Source organism: Microcebus murinus, chromosome 24 (assembly GCF_040939455.1).
Source record: "Microcebus murinus isolate Inina chromosome 24, M.murinus_Inina_mat1.0, whole genome shotgun sequence".
NCBI classification, from domain to species: Eukaryota; Metazoa; Chordata; class Mammalia; order Primates; family Cheirogaleidae; genus Microcebus; species Microcebus murinus.
In genome coordinates, this window is record NC_134127.1 from 30,034,745 (window position 1) to 30,047,475 (window position 12,731).

Below are 12,731 nucleotides of genomic sequence, written 5' to 3' on the forward strand. Positions count from 1 at the left end.
AAGCTCTGAGCATCTCAGGAGGTCTAGGCTTCCCTGCTACATGCTGCAGGGTTTTCAGCAGATTTCGGAATTCCAATAATGTTCAGGAAATCCTCTTACCTGGGTGGCTGTCCCAGAGAAACACTGGCTAAATTCTCTCTGTCCTTGGCCTACAATACAACCCCACTGGCATGAACAGTATGTACATATCTGTATATGGGTGTGTGTGCAATGATTTGTGTATCACTTGCTTGGTAAAAAGGTGCAAATAGTTATTTCTGACTGTTAGCTCATGTTCTCAAGTCACAGCAAATATGTGCACGCCTTTTTCAGAAGGGTAATTCTCAAGCTCTGCAACAAGTGTGATAGGTAATGCTGTCACTGTCCCAGTGAAAGGTCTGTATCCAGCACTGTGCTGTGTCAGCTAAGCTGCTCCTAAACACGGAGGCCGGGCCAGCCTTCCAACTCTGCTCCCGCGCGGAGCTCCAACTCTGCACTGCCGTGATGCTGCCCGGGGAAGAGCCCGCTGTGGAAGGGGCCGCAACCCCTCCCCTTTGCCTAGCAGATACCTGGTTGTGGGGGGAAACACCAAAACCCCAAACCTCTGTCCTTCCCTCAGCCTCTGGGAAAGTCCAAAGGGAGACCGCATGCGGACAACGGGGAGAGGAGTGGACTGTGCTTGGCAGGGACACCTGTCCCAGGGCCTGGGAGACTGAGAGTGTTGGCAGGAAGACGGCGCTGGCAACTGGCACTTTGTCCCTGCAGACGCGGGCCGGAAGCAGGCTCTCCTTCCTTGCTTTCCGATACGTCCACAACAAGGGGCAGTTGGTTCATTGCAACCTTTCAGCTGTTTCAACAGGCAGCTGCTGCATTAAGCATGAGGCTGTGTCTCTCTCTCTCCCTCCTCTGTGTCCCCCGAAGTTCGGACCTGTGTGAGGTCCTCGCTGACACTGCTGTGGGAGCCCCTCTCCAGGGGCTCTCGAGGCCCAGGCCAGACGCCATGGAAGGAGGTCCACCAGGCCGCTGTGGGGCCCCGGACTCCCAAGCGCTAAGAGATGTGTGCAGAGTGGCAGGGGCTTGAGGGTGGGGCCTGCCTTGTGGACGGACTGGGGGACACTCCCTGTCTGGGCTGGGGGACACTCCCTGTCTGGACTGGGGACACTCCCTGTCTGGTCTGGGGAACACTCCCTGTCTGGTCTGGGGGACACTCCCTGTCTGGACTGGGGACACTCCCTGTCTAGGCTGGGGGACACTCCCTGTCTGGGCTGGGGGACACTCCCTGTCTGGTCTGGGGGACACTCCCTGTCTGGTCTGGGGGACACTCCCTGTCTGGGCTGGGGGACGTTCCCTGGCTGGGCTGGGGGACACTCCCTGTCTGGACTGGGGGACACTCCCTGTCTGGTCTGGGGGACACTCTCTGTCTGGACTGGGGGACACTCCCTGTCTGGGCTGGGTGACACTCCCTGTCTGGGCTGGGGAACACTCCCTGTCTGGGCTGGGGGACACTCCCTGTCTGGGCTGGGGGACGTTCCCTGTCTGGTCTGGAGGACACTCCCTGTCTGGGCTGGGTGACACTCCCTGTCTGGTCTGGGGGACACTCCCTGTCTGGTCTGGAGGACACTCCCTGTCTGGGCTGGGTGACACTCCCTGTCTGGTCTGGGGGACACTCCCTGTCTGGTCTGGAGGACACTCCCTGTCTGGGCTGGGTGACACTCCCTGTCTGGTCTGGAGGACACTCCCTGTCTGGACTGGGTGACACTCCCTGTCTGGGCTGGGTGACATTCCCTGTCTGGGCTGGGGGACACTCCCTGTCTGGGCTGGGGGACACTCCCTGTCTGGGCTGGGGGACACTCCCTGTCTGGGCTGGGGGACACTCCCTGTCTGGGCTGGGGGACACTCCCTGTCTGGGCTGGGGGACACTCCCTGTCTGGGCTGGGGGACACTCCCTGTCTGGGCTGGGGGACACTCCCTGTCTGGGCTGGGTGACACTCCATGTCTGGACTGGGGGACACTCCCTGTCTGGGCTGGGGAACACTCCCTGTCTGGGCTGGGGAACACTCCCTGTCTGGGCTGGGTGACACTCCCTGTCTGGACTGGGGGACACTCCCTGTCTGGACTGGGGGACACTCCCTGTCTGGGCTGGGGGACACTCCCTGTCTGGGCTGGGGAACACTCCCTGTCTGGGCTGGGTGACACTCCCTGTCTGGACTGGGGGACACTCCCTGTCTGGGCTGGGGGACACTCCCTGTCTGGGCTGGGGAACACTCCCTGTCTGGGCTGGGGAACACTCCCTGTCTGGGCTGGGTGACACTCCCTGTCTGGACTGGGGAACACTCCCTGTCTGGACTGGGGGACACTCCCTGTCTGGGCTGGGGGACACTCCCTGTCTGGGCTGGGGAACACTCCCTGTCTGGGCTGGGGAACACTCCCTGTCTGGGCTGGGTGACACTCCCTGTCTGGTCTGGGGGACACTCCCTGTCTGGGCTGGGTGACACTCCCTGTCTGGGCTGGGGGACGTTCCCTGTCTGGGCTGGGGGACACTCCCTGTCTGGTCTGGGGGACATTCCCTGTCTGGACTCGGGGACACTCCCTGTCTGGTCTGGGGGACACTCCCTGTCTGGACTGGAGGACACTCCCTGTCTGGGCTGGGGAACACTCCCTGTCTGGGCTGGGGGACACTCCCTGTCTGGGCTGGGGGACACTCCCTGTCTGGGCTGGGGGACACTCCCTGTCTGGACTGGGGGACACTCCCTGTCTGGGCTGGGGAACACTCCCTGTCTGGGCTGGGTGACACTCCCTGTCTGGTCTGGGGGACACTCCCTGTCTGGGCTGGGTGACATTCCCTGTCTGGGCTGGGGGACACTCCCTGTCTGGGCTGGGGGACACTCCCTGTCTGGTCTGGGGGACACTCCCTGTCTGGGCTGGGTGACATTCCCTGTCTGGGCTGGGGGACACTCCCTGTCTGGGCTGGGGGACACTCCCTGTCTGGGCTGGGGAACACTCCCTGTCTGGGCTGGGTGACACTCCCTGTCTGGTCTGGGGGACACTCCCTGTCTGGGCTGGGGGACACTCCCTGTCTGGGCTGGGTGACACTCCCTGTCTGGGCTGGGGGACACTCCCTGTCTGGGCTGGGTGACACTCCCTGTCTGGTCTGGGGGACACTCCCTGTCTGGGCTGGGGGACACTCCCTGTCTGGACTGGGGGACACTCCCTGTCTGGGCTGGGGGACACTCCCTGTCTGGGCTGGGTGACATTCCCTGTCTGGGCTGGGTGACACTCCCTGTCTGGGCTGGGTGACATTCCCTGTCTGGGCTGGGGGACACTCCCTGTCTGGGCTGGGGGACACTCCCTGTCTGGGCTGGGGAACACTCCCTGTCTGGGCTGGGTGACACTCCCTGTCTGGTCTGGAGGACACTCCCTGTCTGGGCTGGGTGACACTCCCTGTCTGGTCTGGGGGACACTCCCTGTCTGGGCTGGGGGACACTCCCTGTCTGGGCTGGGGGACACTCCCTGTCTGGGCTGGGGGACACTCCCTGTCTGGGCTGGGTGACACTCCCTGTCTGGTCTGGGGGACACTCCCTGTCTGGTCTGGGGGACACTCCCTGTCTGGGCTGGGGGACACTCCCTGTCTGGGCTGGGGGACACTCCCTGTCTGGTCTGGGGGACACTCCCTGTCTGGGCTGGGGAACACTCCCTGTCTGGGCTGGGGGACACTCCCTGTCTGGGCTGGGTGACACTCCCTGTCTGGTCTGGGTGACACTCCCTGTCTGGTCTGGGGGACACTCCCTGTCTGGGCTGGGGGACACTCCCTGTCTGGGCTGGGTGACACTCCCTGTCTGGTCTGGGGGACACTCCCTGTCTGGGCTGGGTGACACTCCCTGTCTGGGCTGGGGGACACTCCCTGTCTGGGCTGGGGGACACTCCCTGTCTGGGCTGGGTGACACTCCCTGTCTGGTCTGGGGGACACTCCCTGTCTGGTCTGGGGGACACTCCCTGTCTGGGCTGGGGGACACTCCCTGTGTGGGCTGGGGAACACTCCCTGTCTGGGCTGGGTGACACTCCCTGTCTGGGCTGGGTGACACTCCCTGTCTGGACTGGGGGACACTCCCTGTCTGGGCTGGGGAACACTCCCTGTCTGGGCTGGGTGACACTCCCTGTCTGGGCTGGGTGACACTCCCTGTCTGGACTGGGGGACACTCCCTGTCTGGTCTGGGGGACACTCCCTGTCTGGGCTGGGTGACACTCCCTGTCTGGTCTGGGGGACACTCCCTGTCTGGGCTGGGTGACATTCCCTGTCTGGGCTGGGGAACACTCCCTGTCTGGGCTGGGTGACACTCCCTGTCTGGGCTGGGGGACACTCCCTGTCTGGGCTGGGGGACACTCCCTGTCTGGGCTGGGCATACTCTGGCCTCACAAGGAGCCGTGTGCACCCTGAGAGCCATTGTCCATGAACAGCTCAGGCAGATGGGCTCATGGCAACTGTCACCAGCGAACGGAAGCTAGAAATAGCATCGCTGTGCACACCTGGACTGACTTAAGCAAGTTCTGTTTTCGTATCTGCTAGTACAGCCTTTCACCTGGGCTCATCTCTGAGCCTGTCTCCTTCACTTCAGAAGCAAAGTGTTGGTCACCTGCATGCACTCACATACCGTCATGGCCGTGGCGCCTCCCACACCCTCCCCGTCACCTCGGGCAGCTGCCTGTGGCTCCAGCTGCTCATGGTGCCTTCCAGAGAAGCACAGGCCATGTGACGCATGACAGGGCCTCACTGCAATCGCCTGGACGTGAGCCTTGGCTATATGGCAGGCACCACTCCCAAAGTGTGCTGGATTGACTTTCTTTATCGTTTTATTTTAATTGATAATGTCTATCTGGATACATCAGATTATAATGGCTCAGAACTTCTCTGACGTGCTAGGAAATGAGGGTGTTTATTGCCAGGTCAGACCTGCGTGCAAGCTCTGTGGGAGCTGACAACCCTCTCGGAAGAAGGGCAAGCCAGGGCTGGCATCGAATGGGGATTTTCAGCCGATGTTAAGGGCTGAGGCCGCTGGCTCTATAGGGAGATCAGGCCCCAAACGGCTCCGTAAGGGTTAAAATGCCACCTTGCCTGTGACTCCAGACACAGTTTGAATAGCAGATAGTCACTTCGCTCAGACCTAGAACTTTCCCTGTGGGAAACCAGCTTAATAGAACCAAAATAAAGTTTCGATCAAAATAATTCAGAGCTGGATCCCTGTGAGACAGAGACTAAAGGTATGCACGTGAGTTTGGCTGGCGTCTCTGAACTGCCTGTGTACAGGAGACAGAACAGGGAAGACCCTGTGACTAACCACACACGCCCCGGTCTGTGCACACACACTCACACATGCATGTGCTTGTGCACACAGACACATACACATGTGCACAGGGATACATACATACGCATGCATGTAAATTACATACATGCATGTAAATGCATACATGTAAATTACATGCGTGTAAATTTGATCCTGTGTTGCTGACCCTACACTGGGAAACCCCACACGGTGCAGGCTGTGGAGCAGACCATTTCCACAGCTGGGTCAGACGCCAGGAGCCCCGGAAGGGCAGTCTACGGGGATCCGCGCGGCGTGGGCGTCCTTACCTTTCTTTCCGGCGACTCTATGATCTTCCAGTCGTTGAGTTTCAGCTGGTGCAGCTCGTCGAACTTCATGCTGACGTCCTCCACTGAGAGCTGCAGCATGTCCCAGTAGCCGGCCAGGTCCTGCGAGGTGGGTCTGGGCATGGCGCTGGGGTCCTGCGGACACAGGGGGACCCGTGGGCAGAGGGCTTGGGAGGCCACTCTTCCCACGGCACCTCTCGAGGGACGGGATCAGAGGGAAGCCTGGCTGATTCAAACACCCGTGCAAATATTTGGGGAGGCTTAACACAATCCCACAACAGTTTGCTTTAGTACAAGTATTTGCCGACGGTTTAAAACTATGTAGTTGCATCCGTTTACCGCACCGTGCTGGGAATACCGGGCTGCGAGCGAGAAGCAGGGGCCCATGTGAGGTCACCGTGAGTGGGTCATGCAGACGGGGCAGGGACACAGTGTCGGTGGTAAAGCAGTCACTGGCTTGGAGCTCGTCCTCTTCCTCTGTGTCTGTTTTCCAAGGGGTCTTAGCTCCGGTTCTGACGGTCAAGACACCTCAGGAAGGTCACCTGTGTCTGGCTTGCCCCCAGGGGAGGGAGGAGGGCGGCAAATCCCAGGAGAAGCAAAGTGCCCGCACTGAGGTCCCAGAGGCAGATGATGCCACCGGGGCACAAAGAGGATCTTCCTTTCTCTGCCCGGGGCCTGACGGATACGCAGTCCCCACCAGGTGCCCGCATGTAAGATTCAACGACTTTCCTGGGTGTGGCCCCTGATTCAGAGGTGGCTGTCTCGGATTGGGAGCCTTGAACAGAGAAATTTCTGGTGGGCAGACGCTCTCTGAACTGCGCACAGCTGCACCTGCTCTCAGAGGCTCAGGGAGGCACGACATGGACATGTCTGGCTGGGCGGAAAGTCCCTTGCACAGTTTGACTCTGGCAGCCTGAGCCCATCAAGGGCCCAAGGCTTGCAGCCGATACCCGGTTTCCCACTCGGGGGCCGGGACGGCGGCTCCTCTCCGGCACCACAAGGGGGCGACCTCGGGCCGCTCAGGCCGGGCCAGGCCAGCGGAGGCTCCACACAGGGGGCCCAGGACCTGGGGAGCCCGGCCCACGTGGGCGCCTCGGCCTCGGCTAGCTGTGCGCTGATGTCGCAGAAGAGGAATGAGACAGCACTGGCGCCCGCCGTCCAGGGCAGCTCAGGCTGGTGCGAGCAAGTCCCTACACCCAGAGGAGCCGGGTAAGGACTGCGAGTGTCCACGGGAGATGTTGTCCCTTCCTTCTGGAAGACCTTGCAAACATGAGAACTTCCTCCTTTTGTGGGTGTGGCAGGTGCTGCCTAATGGTGGTGGGAAGCCCAGCAGAGGCTCCTCCTGGGCCCCCAGGTGGGTGCTGTGCTCTGGTCACCTCCTCAAAGGGACAGTCACAATGGACACTCTCGGCAGCCACCTGAGGCTCCCGCCGGCCCCAGAGTGGGCGCGCACTGCCCCTGCCCCCAGGCTGACAAGCAGCTCAGCTCAGCCCCCAGCTGTGCTGCGCTGGCTTTGGTGTCACTGGGCACAGCCAGCAGCACCTGGTTCTGTGTCTTCTGCTCTCTTTGTGGGGGAGGCGGCCACATCTGCACCCACTGGGCATCCAGGCACAGTGATATGGCTATACATTTTTTTAAAAAGCGAGTGATGGTGACATGTGATCTGCTCTCTGCCAGCAGAGCAGCCCAGGTTCACCTGATCCTGCGCAACACGACACCACGTTCCTCAGTGGCCCGAGTCAGCTGCTTTAGGGACAACGACCCAACAGACCCCATGGAGGAGGCACGGTCACCCACAGGGACGTGACAATGGGATGTTCACACAGCTGCAGGTTCCCCTCCTGGGACTCCATGCTTTCCTGTCCTCTTTTTCTGCCGACTGTAACTATGTTAGAGGACACAGGTAACTCTTTAACTTCATGGTGAACTTTAATGGCGTGTACTGGAAAGTACCAGAGAAGGTATAGATTTTAACAATCCTGATGAAAAGACATGAACTGGTAACTCTGACGTGCTTGAGCTCCCTTTGATGGGGAAGAGCATGTCTGTGTCTCCTTGCAAACTAAAAGCAAAACAGAACAGAATAGCTGCGGCGGGAGGCCTATCAGAGACCTATTTGCATTTGACTGAAAATGTCTCATCTGAAAAAAAAATCAATGTATGGATTATAAAATAGCCTATAAATAGCACTATTTATTTCTCATAAAATTAAGTGAATACTTTCTTTAGTCAGCTAAGGAAAGAATATATGTGTATATATTTGTGTATACATGTAAATATGTAGCATACATAAGTCTATTAACAAATATCTGCAAGTATATGTAAATATTTATTAATATGTATGTGTAAGTATATGTAAACATGTTACTATGTATATGTGAATATATATAAATACATATTTTCCTCCCTTTTGACTGCCAGGAAGAACCGAGCTTAATGCCAACTGTCTTCATGACTCAGTTGATGGTGCATTTGCTTCACTCTTGACTACAAAATATAGAGGCTAAACTGTTTCTAAAACTCCTTCAGATGTAGTTGCTTATGTGTTGTTTCCAGGAACCTCAGATCATTTTCTTTGTTTGTGACATTGGCTGTAATCGCAGTTTTCATCTCCTCTCTTCTGAGACTCTCTGGGACAAAGTCCAGCTGCAAAGATGTGACACCCCCCCCCCGGGCCCCTCCCTGCCCGGCCCCACCTGCGCACCAGCAGGCCCCACAGCCCCGCCGTGGCACATGGAGACCAGGTGCCCGCAGCCTGTCCGCGCCGGAGCGGGAAGTGTCTCCCTGCGTCCCTCCTCCCGGTCCCGACCACGCAGGCGCGGTAAGAACCGCAGGACGTCTAGGACTGGCGGACACGCGACAGCTCAGCGGCGGGACCAGGTCCCCGGAGGTCACTTACCATGTTCTGTTGACAAAGCCAGTAAAACTGCTGGAATTTCTGGGACATCAGAAGCTGCGCGCTCCCCACCGCACTCCGGATCTTGCCGAGAACTGTGGGGAAACACGAACGGCGTCAAGACAGGGTCAGCTAAGCAGAAGCGGGAGGGAGGCGCGCGCACCGCCCCTGCCCGGGAGACCGGCTCTGGGTCTGCGGCCCAGAACACGCCCGGGCACCTGCCCGGCCCTCGACGCGCGGGGGTGGGGGGTGGGGGGAGTTCAGAGACCTCCAGACGCCACACGCCAGCATGTCCCTCATGGGCGCTGGGGGAAACTGAGGCCAGAGAGGCGGCCTGCGCTGCGGCCTCCGTCCTCATTTGGGACGTGCAGATTGTTTTCTGCGTGTGCGATGACCATGCCAGTCACAGTGTCAGTGAGGTAGGAAGACTCCATTTAATCTACAAACGATCCCTAGCTTGTATGACTTTATTTCAATAATCAAATAGTAATTTTCCTAAAAAAATAAACAGTACAGTCTTATCAATGGAAAGGGTTAACAAATGAAAGGATAGGTGGCTTCTGGATTTCAACTGGTCTTGGCTTTGTCCAAGAAACGTGGAAGGAAAACCCAGGCCTCCGCCCACTGGGCACCTCTGAGTTTCCGTTTCTCTCTTGCCCTGGGCTCACCGCCAGCTCCCGTCTGCGCTCAGCACTGTCCCCGTTTCAGAAATAATAGTTTTGGCAGATCCCAAGCCACAAGATCCTCAAAGCCACTCGGGAATGTTTTGGGATCCGTTTCTCACTGTACACCTGGGCCCATTCACCTGCCTAAGGGGCAATTCGATCGTCATTGCCTAGAGTTTGCTAAGCACAGCCGGCGGCTTCCCTGTCTCTAGCTTGTCACATGGGTGGGGGCCTGAGTCCTGCCTCGGCTCACAGCAGGTCTCCACGTGGCCCTTTTCAGCTGGGGACCCCAGGCGGCACCTCTCCTGATTCTCCACGCAGCTCGTCTCCCGCATCTAGCCAGAACGGACCATTCCACCTGCTCCTGCCTCACCTGCCCCTCGTGTTCTCTGCAGAGCACAGATCGCTGACCTGCACCAAACACCCCGAAGCTTGTGCCCACCCTGTTCTCCCGGCACGCAGCAGAGGAGGCCAAGCCAGGCTTGCACCTGCCGAGGAAAAGGGACTTTATCCTGAAGACTCGTATCTCAGAAGCAGGGGCCGGAGACCCGCCACCGCTTGCACGGGAAGACTCACGAACTTCACGGTGGAATCTTTGTGTATGTGGTGAGGCTTCACCAAGACACATGCAGACAGCTGGAGCTCCAGGGACCTCGATGATCTGCATGTGACTGTCCTGGGGTGTCTGGTACTGGCTTGGTCCTGACTTGCTGGGTTTGGGTGGAGCCAGAAACTCCATTTCTCCTAAATGCCCCAGTGGCGGAAGCCCCGAGCTCATTTCCAGTGGTGCAAACTGAGCTCCAGTGAACCCGGTTCCGACAGCTTTCTTCCATGGCCTACCCCCAACATTAGTGATTTGAACAACCCGTCTCAAAGCAATTGTTTAACACGTGCTATCAACGGGCAGTGAAGACCCTGACAGCTGACGTCGGAGCTGAGTCTGCTGCTGTTCTCCTTCCCCAGCCCGACGTCTGGGCACATCTCAGACAGCGCTCAGAGGGCTTCGCGGCCCTACGATAAAATGTGACGAGGCTCCCGAAAATGAAGTTCCCAAAATGACCTATTGATTCAAAAGAGTTTCTGGCATGTTGTGACATAAAAGAAGCCACCTACAAAAGTGTGCGTCATGCACCGCTCATTTTTCAGAACTCAATGTCTGGCATTATATGTCTAACATGTTCTTAAAACTGACATTCTCCTGGTTAGGACGACTCGGCTAAAGCGACTTCCCTATTTGTCTGCATTTTTTTTGTGTTTCTGAAACGAACCCAGGTTGTTTTGTTCCCCAGAGTTTTATTATGAAAAATTTTACACATGCAGAAAAATTAAAAGTATAACAAACACCTGTATCGCCCTCACTTAGAACCTGCAATTAGCATCGCCGAGTGTGTGCACATTCCCCGAGGCACGCAGAGGCCGACTGCGGCCAGATCGTCCTGTCACCACAGTGTCATCACAGTTTCCGAGCGCGTGATGGTCACTCCCTAGTACTACCCAATTCTAGATTGCGTCTAGGGTATTAAAAGAGTAAAAATAACCCATGACTTTTAATAAAAGTTAATAAATTGGACACTTTGGCATCCTTTCAGTTTTGTTTAAAAACAGAAGAGTGGTAGTTTGTCAGACATCTTGACACCCGGCCTGTGCCTTTTTGCAAATCCCCTATGAGAGAGGGTTGCTTTTCCTGTCCACAGCCCCATCTCATCCATTGCCTTGGATCTGATCTGCCAGCCAGACGGGGCACGGGGGGGGGGGGCAGGACGGGAGCCCCGGCCATGGGGGAGGACAGGGCGGGGAGGGGTCTGGCCAGGCTCCATCTTGCAAGTGCGGGGAGCAGAGGTGGAGGGTGGAGAGTCCGGGGCTGAGGAGGCCGGGGCAGGTGGCCAGGTTTGGGCTTGGGAGGGAGAAAGTGGAAGCTCTTCATCCTTTGCTCACATGTGACCCCCACGCTGAACACGTGTCTGCAGCCTCATCTCACTGACACTGAGGGGGGTCACCTTTGCTTTCGAAATGTTGAATTTCTATTTCTTTTGTATTCTATCACCTGCATAATTGATGATTTGTTTAATCAAGTTGTTGCTGCAGGAATACATAGAAGTGGGTGATTGAGTGCACTTGTTTTACTGGCTGTATACTTTCTCAAATTATAATTAAAAAGTCAATCAGTTTTATAATATTCCAAACTTAACCTCTAATTTTCACTTTCCTCTTAAAGTGGAATCCAACTGAACTATTAATACAAAGCACTTCAATTTATACTTTTGAGCTCAACAGGAATAGAGGTGTAACATCTTGGTATTGATTTAATGTAGTGCAGTTATTATAAACGGTATCAATTGAATATTGCTGGGAAGAGATAATGAATGTCAAAGACTGTAGCTGATGCCACAGCTGCTAATGGCAGGAGGGTTTTGCTGTTCAGTGAATGGGAATGATCCTATCTGATGCCGATAATGTAAATAGCTTCCTACAATTGCAGAGAACTTAGAGTGAAAATTCAATTTATTCTTCCACACTATATGTCCCTAATTGTGTCATAGTGTAGACACCTTTTCTCTCGAGAGCTTCAGATAAGGACTAATGCTCATCAGAATGCAAATTTACAAGGAATCTGATATAACCCTTGACTTCGATGCACAAAGAAACTTGATTAACATACTCGGCTCTTTTATTTCTCACGTGTCTTCTACAATTTCCGATTCTATCCAAATTTGCTGTGAAGTGCCAGGGAAACATTTACACTACCCTTTGGTTTCAAAATTTGAAGTGGGTTTTATTAGGATTTGCAGAGAGTTTGATGTTTGCACCTCTCTGATCTCTTGGGATTCCATGTGACTAATCCCACAGAGGGGAGTGGGTGAGTTACTGCTTCCAGAAATCTCCTTTCTGCATCTTAGGCTTCATGGTTTTCATGGTTTTGAGCACATTTTTGTGTGTGTTTTTAAATTGTGATATCATTGTTGTATATATTTTCGGGGTCCATGTGGTATTCCGATACCCGTGTACAGGGTGTGATGATCCAATTGGGGTAGCCATCACCTCAAACTTTACCTTTTCTCTGTGTTGAGAGCATTACTATTCTTCTCTTCAGGCTGTTTTGAAATATATAATAAATTATTAACTATTAATATAATTTCTCTACTGTACTAATGAACTTACAAGAACTCATTCCTTTTATCTAACTGTACTTTTCTACCCCTCAACCAATTTCTCTTCACCCTCCTCCCTTTCCTTCCTCCTTCCTCCTATAACTACCAATCCCCTCTCTACCTCCGCCAGATCGAGTTTGTTAGCTCCCACAGATAGCTGAGAACATGATATTTGTCTTTCTGTGTCTGCCTTCTTTCACTTAATATCCTCCAGTTCCATCCATGTTGTTACAAATGACAGAATTTCATTCTTTTTCGTGGCTGAATGATAGTCCACATCTTCTTTATCCATCCAACTGTTGGTGGGCACCTAGGCTGATCCATGTCTTGGCTATTGTGAACATGCTGCAATAAACATGGGTGCAGATGTGTCTGGGGTATATGCCCGGTAGTGGGAT

The 12,731-nt window shown here is 55.4% G+C and overlaps 1 protein-coding gene across 2 annotated transcripts in view; it reads right to left on the minus strand.

Annotated features, from left to right (window-relative positions):
* Positions 1-12,731, minus strand: part of DLGAP2 (DLG associated protein 2) — a 531,153-nt gene that overhangs the window by 9,322 nt on the left and 509,100 nt on the right. For both annotated transcript variants that reach the window (XM_075997292.1, XM_012788824.3), the window contains 2 exons: positions 8,523-8,614; positions 5,606-5,758 (listed from right to left, as the gene is read on the minus strand). In XM_075997292.1, coding sequence (XP_075853407.1) covers positions 5,606-5,758; positions 8,523-8,614 — 245 coding nt within the window. The remainder of the gene's footprint in view (positions 1-5,605; positions 5,759-8,522; positions 8,615-12,731) is intronic.